The sequence below is a fragment of the Crinia signifera genome, chromosome 1 (genome assembly GCF_055691185.1).
Source record: "Crinia signifera chromosome 1, ASM5569118v1, whole genome shotgun sequence".
Lineage (NCBI taxonomy): Eukaryota > Metazoa > Chordata > Amphibia > Anura > Myobatrachidae > Crinia > Crinia signifera.
Window position 1 is genome coordinate 140984696 of NC_139217.1, and position 17979 is coordinate 141002674.

The following is a 17979-nucleotide window of genomic DNA, read 5'->3' on the forward strand; positions in this document are numbered from 1 at the left end:
CATATTTGTTCTGACAGGGTCCCGGCGCTGGGAGCAACTTCTTTGGCTTTTCTAAGGTTCACTGCTTCCCACCACTGCCGCTGACAGGATCAGGCAGGCTCCTCACATGTGCGTGGGTGACGTCACCCGTGCGCCCACGCACAACATCTAATTACATAGAAACATAGAATTTGACGGCAGATAAGAACCACTTGGCCCATCAAGTCTGCCCCTTTTTTAAACATGGTACCTCAAACCATATTTGATCCTTACAGGCTGACAGTACAGAGGATGGTCGCGATCTACCAGCTGGAGCTCCGCGAGCTACTGGTAGATCGCGATCGACACTTTGGCCACCCCTGTCCTAGACATTTCCATTTCACAATGACAGCACACCGGGCAGCTCTATCTGGACAGAAAGTGGATGAAGGGACATGAAAATATTGTAACCAGGGCTGATGATCATTTAAGAGGGATGACGAACACCCTACTTACAAGAGTGAGGTCTCTCTTCACAAAAAAGGTAGTCTCTCAAGGAAGGGGTATGGAGACACAATAGTACCCACATTTCAAATTACACTACATAGTGGTGCCACCTAGTGTGGCCAATCCCAGGATCAACGGGATCCTGGGATTTGGCCTAAAAAAGTCTGGGATTTCAATCCCGGGATTGGAGAATCCAATCCCGGGATTAGACTGCGCATGCGCAGTCTAATGCCGGGCAGCGTCTGAGCACTCGCTCAGACGCTGCCCGGCTGTTCCCGTAACCTGACCCGGCGTGCGGCCTGCGTAGCGTGACAGTAGAGGTCACGCTGCGCAGGCCACACGTCACCAGTGACCGCCTACCCGCCTCTTCTCCGCCGCCCGCCAGCACGCTGGCCTGACTCCGCCCGCCTCTTCTCCGCCGCCCGCCTGCTGTCTTCTATGGAGGTGCACTTGCCGGGAGGCACCGTGCACCTCCAAACCCACTCCCGGCCGCCCGCCCGCACCCTAATGTAAGTAGATGTGCGGGTCGGCCGGGGTGGGTCCTATGCTAAAAATGTTTTTTTTTTTTTTTTTTTGGGTGGGGATGCCAATCCCGGGATCCCGGGAATGAGCATTTTTCAATCCCGGGATTGAAAAAATGCCCCGGGATTGGCATCCCTAGTGCCACCTATACACCTTATTTCCACAGTAGTGGTGGTGTTCAATATACACATAAGGCCCACAGTAGGAGCGGATATTAGAAACATAATACCCACATTAGGAGCGCCCACTAAACATATACTGCTCACAGTAGGAGTGCCCATTATAAACCTAAAACCCACAGTAGTGGTGGTGGTCAATATACACATAAGGCCCACAGTAAGAGCGGACATTAGAAACATAATACCCACATTAGGAGCGCCCACTAAACATATACTGCTCACAGTAGGAGCGGACATTATAAACCTAAAACCCACAGTAGTGGTGGTCAATATACACATAAGGCCCACAGTAGGAGCAGACATTATAAACATAATACCCACATTAGGAGTGCCCACTATACATATACTGCTCACAGTAGGAGCTGCTATTATAAACCTAAAACCCACAGTAATAGTGACCATTAAATCTCCCAGATTTCTGAAAATGCTTGCCACGCCGTCCATTCCTGCGAACACCTTTGCTGGTCACTCAGACAGAGGCATTCACAGTTTAATAAAGTGATCGCTATATGATCACAGTACCATACCTATGCAGTTTCCCAACCATAGGCAACTGTGCTGGGATCCGCATATGCAATGGTACCTGCATCAGGACCATAATGCATACCCTCAGCAGTAGTGTTGCTTATTACACAAAATGGGTTGGGATCATTTGGTCTACAGCATTATGGTCGACAGTCATTAGGTCGACATGGGAAAAGGTAATTAGTTTGACAGGTCATTAGTTCGACATTGTGGTCATTAATGTACAAAAAAAAACCTTCAATGCGCTAATATATGAGCAGCAACTATGTGTCCCCCCTGTCAGTTGGTAAAAGAGAAATGGATAGCACAAGAGATAGTGTGCTAGAATTTCAAAACCTCCACCACCAAATTCTTATTACTGTAATAATTACAGGCTGTATTGTCTTAGACAAATTTAATATAAAAGTGCAATAAAAATACAATATAAAACTTTGTCTCATTCATTTGTCATGATTGCAGTACAGTGGAAGGAAAACGAACACCCAACGCGTTTCGTCATAGTGACTTCCTCAGGGGTAATGTTCAAAGATGTGGTTAATGAGTGGGATCAAGTTATTTCAGTCCACTACTGCTGTACCAGCTTCAAAATTTGAACAGGCTAAAATGCCTTTTTGGTGTTCTTCTTTTGCGACCAATCAATATGGATAAATACTGCAGATAAACAAGAGCAATTTCTGGAAGGAGAATATATTTGCCTCCCACAGGTAGACCCTCTCCAGAGAGTGTATCTAGCATAGATCCTTCACAGGCTGCATTTTGGTCATTAGTTCGACATTGCGTAGGTCGACAGTCAAAAGGTCAACATGGTGTTTTTCACTTTTTTTTACCTGTATGTCAACAGTCTTCATGGACACAGTCTAAAGTCCACCGCATCCCCTAGCTGCGCGTCGGGCACGGTGCCTTGCTACGCTTGGCACACTATTTTATTCTCCCACCACGCCCTAGTGGATGGTAGGGCATGAAATACCGTCTGTCGGCACATGTTGGCTAAAAAAAAAAAAAAACAGTAAAAAACCCTATGTCGACCTTTTGACTGCCAACCATAATGCTGTAGACCAAATGACCGCATCCTCACAAAATGCCCACAGCAGCAAATCCACATACACAGACAATGCCCACGGTAGTAGTGTCACATGTATGGACAATGCCCACAGTAGTAGTGCCACTTATACAGACAATGCACATATTTGTCAGTTACACTAAATGCCCAGTGCTTCCCTACACATGTATGTTCTGAATGTTTTGCAACAGCCCGTGTAGTAAAACAACAACAGGGCCTTAAATAGATGTGTCAGTGGTGCCTTGCAAACAGTGGGTTTGCACTGAATGTGCACCACCTGGTAACACTACCCAGACAACCGCTGCCTTGGCCTCACCTCTGGGCTATCATCTGGCCAGAAGAGTGGAGAGGAAGCCTCTGACAAACACCTCCATGCTGCCGCATGATCACCGGCGGGGAGAACGAACACCGTGGAGACTAGGGTGGCCAATCCCGGGATCGGGATCGGCGGGATCCCGGGATTTGGCCCCCAAAACGCCGGGATTTCGATCCCGGGATTGGAATTTCCAATCCCGGGATTTCGGGATTAAACTGCGCATGCGCAGTTTAATGCCGGGCAGCGTCTGAGCACTCAGACGCTGCCCGGCTTCCCCATACCCCGCAGTGCGCAGCGTGACGAGGTCACGCTGCGAGGTCACGCTGCGCAGGGCACACGGCACAGCCGCACATCCACGGCTGCCCGCCCGCCCAGCGCTCCCGGCCACCCACCCAGCGCTGACGGCCGGCCACCCGCCCTCCCACCCAGCACTCACGGCCGGCCACCCGCCCGCCCACCCAGCCAGCGCTCACGGGCACCCAGCGCTCCCTACCAACCACCCACCCAGCGGTCCCTGACAACCACCCACCCCCCCCACCCACCGGTCCCTGACAACCACCCACCCCCCCCACCCACCGGTCCCTGACAACCACCCACCCCCCCCACCCACCCAGCGGTCCCTGACAACCACCCGCCCACCCAGCGGTCCCTGACAACCACCCACCCCCCCCACCCACCGGTCCCTGACAACCACCCACCCCCCCCACCCACCGGTCCCTGACAACCACCCACCCCCCCCACCCACCCAGCGGTCCCTGACAACCACCCGCCCACCCAGCGGTCCCTGACACCCGCCCACCCACCCAGCGCTCGGGCGGCCAGGGTGTTTTTTATTATTAGGGAAGCCAATCCCGGGATCCCGGGAATCCCGGGATTGAGCATTTTTCAATCCCGAATCCCGGGATTGAAAAAATGCCCCGGGATTGGCATCCCTAGTGGAGACCTTGAGCTGTTCACAGGTATCCAACAAAAGCCGATCGGTAACTGTCATGACAGCGCTACTCTTCTCTGTCCTCAGGACTTGTGCTTCCCTCCTCTCTCTCTACCCTGAAAGAACTGCGCCTGAGCCATCGTCATGCAGCCTAGAGCCACCAGTCTCCTCTGTGCCCCTCAGCTCTCTCTCCTCAGGGGAGCGCCTCTAACAGTCCATATAAACCCTATTTAAGCTTGTTCTCCCTGGCGTCCCAGATGGAACCCGCTCACGGGGCCTCAGCTGCTCTCCTCCGCTGGGTCCTTACAGCTCCCTCTAACACTGTAGCATGAAGCGGCAGCAGAGGAAGGGGGTACCGAACTCCTGCAACTGTTCACAATGTGAAATGTCTATCAGGGACGTAACTAGGTGTGTGCCAGTGTTGCGTTGTCCACAGCGCATCTGCACTGTGGGTGCACCATCTGGCAAAGCCACTCAGGAGGCAGCTTACCACTGCTGCACAGCTGTTGCCGATCCCCACTGCTCAGTTCCAGTTCAGAGATTGGGCTTCTGCAGGCAAGATGTTAATACATCTTGTAGGTCTCCCCTCCTGCTTCATTAATGAGGGGAATCAGGAAGGGTTAGCTATAATACATCTACCCCAGAGTGAGCTTTCAAAACAGTCCGTCTCCCATATCTAAAAATCCAGTATCCCAAACTTTGTTTCATGTACTGTATAAAACTACTGCCCATCCCCAAGTTGTCTCCACTATTCATAATGCAGAAAACTTTTAATCAAATATAATTCTAGTTCAACGCATTCATGATATGGTAGACTCAAACTGCGTAGCAGATCCACAGTGAATGTAAAAATGGAGCCTCATGAAAATAAAATTATATCTGCAGGTTTTAAACAATGTTGAGTTTGACTGGTCTTACCCTTTTCCATCACAAATGTAGCCAAAGAACTGTTGCAACTTTCATACTCAGGATATTTAGACAGCAGTTCATTAACCTTCTCCTTTATTAAGGAACATATCTGCTCATGAACAAAAGAGCGTTTATCTGAAAAACAAAATAGTTGACCATAAGCTTTACAGAAAATATTGAAAGGAAAAAAAAAAAAAAGTAAGGGCACATAATTCAGTGAAATGTTAATTGTTGGCTAACAGTCATCCTTTCTTTATCTCATATGTCTATCAAATCAAGAAAAAATACCTTATGGAAGAGATTTATAGATATTTTGTAGGGTTTGGCTTAAGCAATAATAAGAAAAACGCACCAACTCGTTTTCTTGAACAGTTTGAAGGCTCGCTTGACACATTTGGTTCCACTGGCAATAAGGGAGGACCTCCATTCGCGCACACATTGTTACTTATTGAAGGTTGAGCTGCAATTACACAAAAATGAACAAACTAAAAGGCAAGTAATCATAAATAAACAGATTCAATTATATTAGAGGTCTACAAGAAATAGCTTTATATTAAACCCTTGAGTGGTGAGTTGCTGGGACAGAACAAACCTACCAGAGCAGGTTCTGCGCCAGTGGTGCACACCTGGACACCACTGGCGCGCACCTATTCTATATTAGTGGTATGCCCGGAATTTTCCGGGACAACCTGCTGTGGAGACAATACACAGCCAGCGGCCAGACACAGAAGGGCACGATTCCTGTCCGCTACTCCTTAATATAAGGACATGCATAAGGATATGCATACCGCTCACTTGCACTCATAAGTACTGTCTATATTTTAAATTGAGAGGAGGGGGTACTCATCAATGAAAAGCCTAATCAAGGGGTACGGGAGAGAAAAAAGGTTGGGAACCACTGATCTAGATCATGTTTCTTCAAACTGTGGCCCTCCAGATGTTGTGGAACTACATGTCCCAGCATGCCCTGACAGTTTTGGCATGCTCTTATAGGAAAAAATGTGGCAATGCATGTTGGAACATGTAGTTTCACAACATCTGGAGGGCCACAGTGTGGAGACCCATGATAGATCCTTCTTCAATTCCGACTCCCTGAAAGCACTCCCTCCCTTTTATTATCTAATCCCCCCAATACTCAATTGAGGTAGCTCGGTTATACTCCTGAGTTGAATCAAATCGGACCCATAAGTCCAGAACCCTGGGTGTGTTTTCCTCTGCTGGTCGAGAGGATCTGCCACTCAGCTCCTTCCTTCCATAATTTCCTACCCTTTGATTGTCCCCACCACCTTCCCCAGCAGCAGGTGGGTCTCACCACCTGTACCTTCAGACCTGAATAATAACTCCACCTTCTTTTGGAGATGTCCTTAATTATGGCATCCTGGAACGTTAAGGGGCTTAACACACCTCAAACACATTCTAACCGGTTTCGCTCCATCCAAAAGATTAAAGCAGGGATTGTCCTGATCCAAGAAACCCATTTTAAAGCCAATTCCCACCCATCCCTCAACTCCAAACGGTTCCTAGAAAAACCAAACATAATGGGGTTGCTATCATGATTAACAGCAAAATCCAACTCTTCCCGTTTACTAAATAGACATATTAGGGAATCAGGCTTGTTTGACGTCTGGAGAGCTTTAAATCCCTCCTCGAGAGATTACACTTTTTTCTCTATCCCGCACCAATCATATTCTCGCATAGATATGTGTTTTTTTTGCTGCACCTCCGTCACCAAGCATATCTCGAGTTCCGCCATCACCCCCAACACATGGTCCGATCATTCAATCCTAACCGCTGTTTGATTTTTTTGATTCTCTGGTCTCTTGCCCGTCCTGGCGACTGAATGAGACCCTTTTAAAAATTCCCTGCTTCCAAGAAAAATTAAACTCAGCCATCACAGATTACTTTTCTATTAATATTAATGACCATCATTGTACACACCTGATCTGGGAGGCTCGTAAAGCTGTGATTCGGGGCCATATTATCAGTTATGCATCTCACAGAAACAAAGAACATAAACAAAAACTGACATCTCTTCCCGAGGAAGTTTATAAACTCAAAACACAACACAAACAAAACCCTTCTCGCACACTATACATCCAACTTACCTCTGCTAGGGCTTCGCTAAATGCTTTGTTGGCTGAGAGGTGTCAAAGTCGAGTTGCATATACACCACAATAGAATGGTATGGCCACCATCTTGGTTCGCAGAATTTCACAAATGGAATATAGAAATCAGGTGAAATAATAAACGCGAACCACGTGCACAGCCATACTACTACACATAAATTCATATCCCACACTCACAAATAAAATATAGATAATTTGGTTTTAATTCGCAGCACATAGTTTAAATGGTAAAACACAATCTTTTCTATACATATTTCGCATCTGTGTGTTCCATCTCTCATGCGCAGCGCTCCAGTTCTGGTTTAAAGTATGCAACTTGTAACAGCTGAAAGTTATGGAACAAATACATATTTAATGGTCACATTGCCATGAGGACAGTGTAATTGGGAAATTCCGGACATAACAGGTTTTTACAGCTTGAGTTCCAACCCTATGACGCTGACCTGAGACAAAAAAACAACTGTGCATTTATCTGGACCAATCAAGGAATAGCGAAATCTAACCTCCTGGCCAATGAAGAACTTCACTGTCCCTTTTTGCTTGGACACTATATGATGATGAACACAGCATAATATCTTTCTTCTGCTACTTTCTTCAATCTTGAACTGTACTCAGGATAGAATACAGGATACTCGGAACAGAGCTGCACCCACGTGTTGAAAGACGGTAACTGGTCATTTCCTTGGATTTGTATTTTTGCACTGTGGCTGATTGTATTTGTATCTGTTCTTTTCCCCCTTTTTTATTAGATATTATTTTGTATTATATAAGAAATGTGTATATCCTGTTATTTGCTTACATATCTTTCTGAAAACCTCTGTTGTCCGCTAGGGACTCAAATATACGGTTAAGGACTTTGTACCCTTATTCCGGAACTTATACTGTCTTGTGTATTATTCGCAGTAAGGGGAAAGGTTTACAGGAATTTATACCTGGTGTATTTACTTATATCTAAGTACTGTGAAGTAGATACCGCCATCAGGTTATCGTTATATGGTGTGTGCAACACTAATAAGGTTCGCTACACTTTAGTTCACCCGTAGCTAGGAGTAAAAGGTTGTAAGTTTACGTAAACTGCGCACTTCACTTATTATCCATCAGTTTGATACTAATTAGGTATTGACAGAGGACAGAAAGGTCACTGCGATGCTTATATGATAAAAGTAATAAAGCAGATACTCTGTTAGCAAACAGACTGAAATCCCGTAGGGCCCTGACTGCCATCTCAGCTATAAAGGACGATAAAGGTATACCTCAATATAATCAGACTAAGATCAATGATCTTTTAAAATCATACTATAAACACCTTTATAACCTTGCAGACACTCCAAATACAATGACCTCAAATTCCACACGGACTAAGACTATATATCCTCTTGAAACCTTCCTAACATAGACCATGACACCTCACTTGCCCTTGGGAGTTCTATAACCGAAGAAGAGGTACTATCAGCGCTTCAAACGCAAAAAACATCAAAAGCACCTGGGCCGGACGGCTTTCCTATATATTATTATAAAACATTTAAGTCCTCTTTAATTCCCCCATTTAACTAAAAAGTTTAACCAAATATTAGATGGCAACACTTTTCACCCAAATACAACTAAAGCCACAATCACAGTCATCCCAAAATCGAACAAGGACCCTTAGCCTGTTACTAGCTATCGCCCCATTTCTCTAATCAACACAGACCTGAAACTCTTTGCTAAAGTTTTGGCTAATAGATTAATTCTCCCTTCCCTAATCCATACCGACCAGGTTGGCTTTGTACCATCCAGGCAGGCATTAGACAATATGAGGCGCACTATTAATATCATACATCACATCACTGTCAATAGGCTTCCCTCACTGGTGCTTGCCTTGGATGCAGAAAAGGCCTTTGACAGGGTCTCCTGGGCTTTTATGCTAGAGCCTGCATCAATATGGCTTCAGGGGCAAGTTCCTTAAGGCCATTCAAGCATTATAATCGCAACCCCTCAGCCACAGTCTTGGTTGGAGGTCTTGTATTCGACTCTTTCCCAATTAATAATGGAAAGAGACAAGGCTGCCCCCTCTCTCCCCTCATTTTTGTTCTCATAATTGAGCCTTTAGCCTGTCGTATCTGCCCCACGTCGACATCACAGGTGTTAAGATTAAACACTCCCAATATACCATGTCTCCATTTGCCGACAATATTCTCCTAACATTAACTAAACCCTTAATTTCTCTTCCAAATTTATTTCTCGAACTTTACAATTACGGCACTATCTTAGGCTATAAAATCAACAACACAAAGTCGGAGGCCCTACCACTACATTTATCCAATCATTCTAGAAAACTTCTACAAACAAATTTCGACTTTACTTGGAGAAAATGCTCTCTAAAATACCTAAGGGTCCAAATTACGAAATCCTAGGAGTCTCTCTATCCTGTCAACTATCCCCCTCTGTTTAGATCAATTCACAAATTTACAACAATGGCAAACTTATTTACTCTCTTGGGTAGGTCGTATAAATGCCATGAAAATGAATACACTCCCTAAATTACTGTATTTATTCCAAACCCTTCCAATTCAAGTCCCTTCTTCTGTACTAAGCAACCTCCAATCCACCATATGCAAATTCATTTGGAACTATAAAAAACCTAGAATACAAAATTCGATCCATATGTTCAAATCAGGAGGCCTTGGCTTACCTATCATCCAACGCTATTTTAATGCAACTAGTCTTAGCCAACTCATAGCTTCGCAACCCCCCCCCCCCAAACACTAAGAGATGAGTTCACTTAGAAAGGGATTTTGTTGGTACGTCGTCAATCTCATCCCTTCCTTGGCTACCGCGCAAGAATCATTCACATTACTCCTCCCCCTGACCCTCTGTAGAACTGACTCTCCATATTTGGGAGAACTTAATAAAAAAAAAATTTAAGCTAGCCTCATCTCCTCACCCCCCTGTGGAAAAACCCATGATTCCCTCCAGGTCTGTACCCTTCGATGGCCGACCCCTGGATCTCTGCGGGTATTACCAGAGTTCACCAAATCTTGGCAAATTCGACTCCCAAATCTTTTGCAGATCTACAAGAAAAGCATGGGATCCCCACTACCCTTAAATAGTCCCTTTGTGGGTAGGTTTATGAATGCAGTACTTTTCAATTGATGTAGGAGTTTGGTGTGATGGAGCAAAGTGAAGGGAGGAAATAAAATGGTAAATTTGTAAATATTGGTACTGTTATACAATTATATCTTGATAGCTGATCCTCCCATTCTAGAACCACATGAACAAGCCTGGGAATCAGATCGGGGTGAACATCTGGATGAGAAATTATGGGACACAATCCGGCTGACAATCTCAAAATGCTCAATTAGTGTCGCTATCAGAGAAAATTATTTTAAAGTATATACTAGTAGTCCCCACTCGCTGCTGGATCTCCTCTCCCTTCCTCCTCTGTCCTTCCTACCACCAACATTATCTCTCATTCTCCAGTTATACTCTCCTCTCATCCACATATAAATCTTGATACTATGGCTATATTTGTTGCCACTGTTTCTTTAACCCCTTCCTGACAGAGCCAGTTTTTGCATTCCTGACAGAGCCCTTTTTTTCAAATCTGACATGTATCACTTAAGTGGGGATAACTTTTTTTTGCTTTTACTTATCCCAGTGATTTTGAGATTGTTTTTTCGTGACACATTGTACTTCAAGTTAGTGGTAAATTTTCGTCGATACAGTCTGTGTTTTTTTGTGAAAAATACCAAAATGTCGGAAAAAAATGGAAAATTTTGCGATTTGCAAAATGTTAAATTTTCTGCTTGTGAGACAAATAATCTTACCACTCAAAATAGTTAATAACTAACATAGACCATATGTATACTTTATGTTGCCATCATTATTTCAACCTCATTTTCATTTTTTTGGACACTAGGAGGCTTAAAATATGAATAGCAAATTCTCAAATTTTCAAGAAAATTTCAAACACTGATTTTTTTAGGGACCAGTTCAGTTCTGATGTGACTTTGAGGGACTTGTATGTGAGACACCCCCAAAAATGATGCCATTTCAAAAACTGCACCCCTCACAGTATTCAAAACAGCATTTTGGAAGTTTGTTAACCCTTTAGGTGTCACAGGAATTAAAACAAAGTGTAGGTGAAATTTCAAAATTTCATTTTTTTTGCAGATTTTTAATTTTAATACATTTTTCTAAGGAACACAGCAGATTTTACTAGAGAAATGTGACTAAAAATTGATTCCCCCAATTCTTTTGTTTTCATAAATATCCTATATGTGGCCCTAGTGTGCACGTTGACCAAACCACAGGCTTCATAATAGAAGGAGCACCTACTTGATTTTGGAGCCTCCTTTTTATGAGATTATTTTTTAGGCACCATGTAGGTTTCTAGGCACCATAAGATGCTAAAAGTTAGGAACCCCCCCACAAGTGACCCCATTTTGCAAACTACACCCTTCAGGGAATTCATCTAGGGGTATAGTGTACATTTCAAACCCCCAGGGGTTTCACCAATTGTGGTACAACTGGGCTGTGAAAATGAAAAAAAAAATATTTTTCATTTTCACAGCTCAGTTGTATCAAAATTGGTGAAACCCCTGGGGGTTTGAAATGTACACTATACCCCTAGATGAATTCCCTGAAGGGTGTAGTTTGCAAAATGGGGTCACTTGTGGGGGGGTTCCACTGTATGGGTGTTTCGGGGGTCATTCAACCAGAATCTGTGCTGCAAAATCCAAACATCACTCCTTCCCTTCTGAGTCCTGCCATGCACCCAACTGGTATTTTTTGGTCACATGTGAGGCATTGCCGTACTCGGGAGAAATTGGGGCACAGATTTTGGGGTGCTTTGTCTCCTTCATTCCTTGTGAAAATGAAAAATTTTGAGCCAGAACTGCATTTTTGTGTAAAAAAATGTAATTTTTTACACAAAAATGCAGATCTGGCTCAAAATTTTTCATTTTCACAAGGAATGAAGGAGACAAAGCACCCCAAAATCTGTGCCCCAATTTCTCCCGAGTACGGCAATGCCTCACATGTGACCAAAAAATACCAGTTGGGTGCATGGCAGGACTCAGAAGGAAAGGAGTGATATTTGGTGGTGGAATGAATGGTGGGTGCTATGTCGCATTAGCAAGACCCCCGAAGCACCAATACAGTGGAACCCCCCCACATGTGACCCCATTTTGGTCACCAGCTTTGGGAGGGGGGCTGGCGCTGCGGCTGGTGGGGGGTTGGGAGGGGTGCTGGCGCTGCGGCAGCCGGGTGGGTGGGAGGGAGGGGGGGCTGCCGGGTGGGATGGGGGGGGCTGGCGATCGGTGGTGATCGGTGCTGTACTTAACAGCACCGATCACCACCGATCACTGTGTTACCGAGCGGCTTAGCCGCCGGTAACACAGAAAACGCTGCAATTGGCTGTTCACATTTGAACAGCCAATCGCAGCGATCGCCGCGAGGGGGGATGTCTGCTGTCAGGGACAGCAGACATCTCCAAACTGTCACCGCGTCTATAGACGCGGTGACAGTTTAAAACCATGACGTATATGTACGACTTCGGTCGGGAAGTACCTCCCGACCATGACGTATATATACGTCATATGTCGGGAATATCTTTCTATATGTGTGTGTGTGTGTGTGTGTGTGTGTGTGTGTGTGTGTGTGTGTGTGTGTGTGTGTGTGTGTGTGTGTATATATATATATATATATATATATATATATATATATATATATATATATATATATATATATATATATATATATATATTCAGTACATATATTTTTAATTTTACTAATATTTAACTTTTTTTGCAGCTTGATGCTGCTGCTGCTGCTGCGGGGGGGAGGGGGGAGGAGGGCAGCGCTGCGTGCGCTCCTGACACTGCCGGGGGAGCCGGGGGAGCTGCTGCTGCTGCCGGGTGAGTGCCCGGCGGGTGCGAGGGGGGGGGGCTGCACATCGGTGGTGATCGGTGCTGTACTTGACAGCACCGATCACCACCGATCCCTGTGTTACCGAGCGGCTTAGCCGCCGGTAACACAGGAAACGCTGTGAATGGCTGTTCAGATTTGAACAGCCAATCACAGCGATCGCCGACCGGGGGGGGGCACCCCTGCCCCCCCTGGGCGGCGAGGGGGGATGTCTGCTGTCAGGGACAGCAGACATCACCTAACTGTCACTGCGTCTATAGACGCAGTGACAGTTTAAAGCCATGACGTACATGTACGTCAAATGTCGGGAAGTACTTCCCGACCATGACGTACATGTACGTCAAATGTCGGGAAGGGGTTAATGTTAAAGCCCTTTAATGTTTGCATTCAATTTTCATGATTGACGTCTCTCCCTGTTTTCGGACCCTCTCCATTGTCATTTATGCTCTCATAAATGCTCTGTCTGGTCCCTACTTCTGCCTTCCTCATTGTATGCTTAATATTAATAAAAGTATGGGATAAAAAAAAAAAAAAAAAATTATATATCTCTATATCTATCCATCTATCTAGAGAGACACCCTCATCTATGCTGCCTATGGCATCTGTCCTGACAACTTGTCACAGCGTGCCTAGTCGCTACCTGCAGCGCAATAAGTCTCACGGCATGGCGTATGGAGTTACACGATGACTGTAATACCGGTGATCATCCACCAGATGTTTCTTTAAAATCACTGCTGCGCATGCGTCAGATGTCTAATGCAATGCTATAGCAAAAGAATCTGCATTGTGCACGTGCGTGAAGTCTCCAATGGAATGCACTATAGCACAAGAACTACTTTACAATACTGTACAGTATGTTAGACATTTTTCTCAGAAAATACTATATTCAATAGATGTGCGCCTCTTTTAAACATTTAAAACGACTATTGGGATAAGTTTTCAAGTATAGAGTATGGTCTAAGTGTTGTACATACTGTAGGCAACACTTGTGTTTAGAATGTTTGGAGAGTACCCGGAAAAAAAAATTAAATCTGCGCCCCTGTGCACAGCTGTGGCAGGGATGGTGCGGTCAGTATGGGAGTATCCGGTAGGAGAATTTGAACCCATCTGCCCTCTGCCTGGTAACATCATTACTGAATGTTTTGCATATACTAGTGTGTGTGTATACGTTTTGTTATTGTGCTGGGGCCTCAGTGATACATTAAATTGTGTGTACAGTGCTATGTGTGTGTTGTCATGCCACCAGGAAATTTTCTGGGCTGATTTTGTATTCCAAACTATCTCTGTATTATTATTATTATTATTTATTATTAATAACAGTTTCTTATATAGAGCACACATATTCCGCAGCGCTTTACAGAGAGAATATTTGAACATCAGTCCCTGCCTCAGTGGAGCTTACGCTCTATATTCTCTACCACATGTACACGCACACAGACAATCTACGGTTAATTTTTGTTGGAAGCCAATTAAGCTACCTGTATATTTTTGGGTTGTGGGAGGAAACCGGAGTACCCGGAGTAAATCCATGCAAGCACGGGGAATATACAAATTCTGCACAGTTAGAGCCATGGTGGGGACCAAACCCATGACCTCAGCGCTGTATCCATCTATGCCCCCATATGATTCTCTGCAAAATAGTCATCTATGCTCCTCCCCTACAGTCACCGTCTATACCTTCACCTATCCATCTTTGCCCCCCACACCCATCCGTCTATGCCCCCATATGGTGCTTTGTCCACCTGTCTGTAAGTCTATGCCTCCATTTGATTCTCGGCCCATCTCTTTGTCCATCTACACTCCCCTCACCCACACCCATCCATCCATCTATTCCCCTTCACCGCCACCCATCCTTCTATGTTCCCATATGGTGCTTTGTCCAACCGTCCTTTTGGCCATAGCCTCATCCGTCTGTCTGTCTCTCGCTCCCTGATACTCTCTCACAGTGACACTTTTTTTAATCTCTCCTTGACACACTCTCACACTGACACCCTCTCTTGTTCCCTCATTTCTCTCCCTCCCAGGCACTTTCTCTCTTACTCCTCCCTACTGCCTCTGAAACCCTCCCTCTGTCCCCGATTCCTTCTCACTCTCTCCCCCTCTCATCCCTTTCTCTCCCTCTACTCCTGACACCCTCTTTGTCCGTCAACTATCTCCTATCCTCCTAAGGGGCATTGTAGTGGGGTCAGTATGATTTGATGGCAGCCGGAATCCTGCAGTCACAATCCCAACAGCAAGATCCTGGCCGCCAGAATGCCGGCAAGGGTGAACATACCGAAGTGCCGGCACATTGGCTTGCTTTGCTCACCACAAAGTTCTATTCCTCACTGTGGGGGTTGTGAATAAACCCTGTGTGCCAGGATTCTGGCTGGAGGTAATGTTGGCAGTCAGGACTTTAATGTTGGCATCCTGATGCCATGATCCCAAGTATCGGCATGTTAACTCAATTTCCCAGTAGTGAAAAGATTCTGCTATGGGGCCCACAAAGTTATACCTCTGCTCTGATCCAGCAGTGTTAGCGTGCAGGCCTGAACGGCACCGGGCGGGGTACCTGTGCGGCTGCGGGCCCTGACTGGGTTTTGTGGCTGGCTGTGCAGGAGAGCAAGATGGGCTGCCTGGGAAAAAGCAAGATGGAGGGCTGTCCTAAACCAGTATGTTATTTTTGGTGTCTAACATACTGGTTTATGTTTAAGTTTGGTGGTGGCATCATCTGCTATGGGGCACCAACAAAAATCTTGCCTAGGGCATCAAATTGGATAAGGCTGGCTCTGAATATATGCACTTATACAAGCAGAACACAGACCTAAAAATATAATTAAAAAAAAAAGCACAAAAATAAAAGTTAAACTTAAATCTACAAGGGCTGCATAGCAGCTCCTCAAACATGCCCATGCATCATAAGCAGAGGCTCCAGTGATGTTAAAGCAGCATATAAATTAAAAAGCCCAAAACACAGAGAGAGGATCATAAGAGAAAATACAGAATAATAGACATTGTGATGGAAGATAAACTAAAAGCCACGGACTAGACAAATGTTTCACAAACTCAGTCCTCAAGGACCACCTACTTGGTTCACAGTTGTAATCATTACTAGTTGACATTTTAAAAGATCCACAGGTGGAGCTAATTAATTCATTTCTGATAGTAAGGAGACCTGTAAAATTGGCTTTTAGAGATCGGTCATCATACAATATCCTCTGTGTGATACAAGTTGCGTTAAACATAGAATGTAAGAGCCGTGCAACTTGGTAGCAGAGAGGACATTTGCATACTTTTTCCATTTAAACGCTTTATTCGCAAAATGAATGAATAGGATGCACAAGCAGCTTCTGCGGATTAAAAGTATATGCAGCATGCCTATTGGTTTAAGCACTATGGGGGACTTAGGTGGGAGAGGTTAAGGTTACACTGCAGGGAGGTAGTTAGGAACTTAGTAGAGGGGAATAAAGGTTAGGTAGAGGGGTACAGGTGTACTAGCACGTAGTGTTAGGGTCAAGCTGTGGGGTGTATACTTATCTGACCTCCGACGGTCATCTGTATTTATTTCCTGACATTGCATGGCGCATAAGGAGACAAGTGACAACTGGAGGAAGCCAGGACATGACTATTCTGGAGATTCAACAGTTGAATTCTACCTGGTGCTCCAGTATTTCATCAAATTTCAGGTTATGATACAGTCCTCCATCCATGTTGGCAAATCATGCTAGCCCCCTCAAATAGAACTGTAATTGGGGACAGTTCAATCGCCAATGCCAGTATGGAAGCCACTGCCTGTTCCACGTCTATAAATGATGAATATGGAAATATCATCCCTGAACTCCCCCAGTTTATCTGCAACTCACTGCTTAAATGTGCCCAAATAATTAAGCACCTGCTGCAATGTGAAAATAAACAGTACAGATATAAACTTAACTAAAGGGCTGTAAAAGGATCAGAATTAAAGAGCAAATCAGTCTACCCAACCAGCTGCAGAAGCGTAAGGCTTGGCACACACTATACAATAGGCCTAATTTAAACACGATCGCAGGACAAATTTGTTCTCTAAATGGGCAAACTTTGTGCACTGCAGGTGGGTCAGATGTAAAATGTGCAGAGTTAGATTTTTGTTGGGTTACATGGTTTCTGTGCAGAGTAAATACTGGCTGCATTATTTACACTACAATTTAGATTTCAGTTTGAGCACACCCTGCACGTTACATCTGCCCCATCTACAATGCACATAGTTTTGACCATTTTGAGAATCTGCCCTGCGATCAAGTCTGAGTTGGGCCCAATATGTGTACCCACCAACATAGTTAGAGACGGGACCAGCGGTTATGCTGGCATCGGCAAGATGGGGGTAACCATGTTGAAGAGACCAGACTACCACAGCTACAGCCAAGGAACTGCCATTTACTGTAAGTGACCAGTGAGTAGGGAGTCTCAGCAGATGTCTGCAGGTGGCAGTGGGAACCCACGGGAGCAGAGGTGAATGCCAAGGACATCTGCTCCAGAAAGCAATGAAGCTTCAGATACCACAGCGACCTAAGTCTCAGCAGTGCTGCAGCTAGACGAGCTACTTAAATTATGACAGTGAGCTACTGGTAGCTCGCGAGCTACAGGTTGGAGACCACGGATATAGACCTTCTAGATATCGGATTACTGTTATTTAGTTGAACACCTTGGTTCTTCGGTAGCTATAAATATTGCTAAACCATTGATGTAAAATATCGGTGAATACACAGTATTCACACACTACCTTATCTTAAAGGGATGACCTAAGTTCGAAGATGGGTTTAAATCAGACAAGCCCTTCAGGGTGCTGTCATAAGTATCCATGCTATTTGTTGTTTTCATGCATTCTGATGTTGTTGGAAAGCTTTGGACTTTCCTAATACAATACAATAAACAGACTCCCTTAAGTGGACCCTTAAAATGCCTATAAGGGTCCATTAAATGAAAAACATTTTTACTTGACAAAACTTTTGACAAACTGAAATTAAGAAGCGACTCATAGGCAGAGTGGTCTGTGAATCAAAACACTGTAGCTATTGTGAAAT

The 17979-nt window shown here is 44.8% G+C and overlaps 1 protein-coding gene across 4 annotated transcripts in view; it reads right to left on the bottom strand.

Annotated features, from left to right (window-relative positions):
• The window catches only part of ADAD1 (adenosine deaminase domain containing 1), a 94621-nt gene that overhangs the window by 52289 nt on the left and 24353 nt on the right, over positions 1–17979 (bottom strand). For all 4 annotated transcript variants that reach the window (XM_083174413.1, XM_083174399.1, XM_083174392.1 and 1 more), the window contains exons 5-6: positions 5260–5367; positions 4917–5042 (exon numbers count right to left, since the gene is read on the bottom strand). In XM_083174413.1, coding sequence (XP_083030539.1) covers positions 4917–5042; positions 5260–5367 — 234 coding nt within the window. The remainder of the gene's footprint in view (positions 1–4916; positions 5043–5259; positions 5368–17979) is intronic.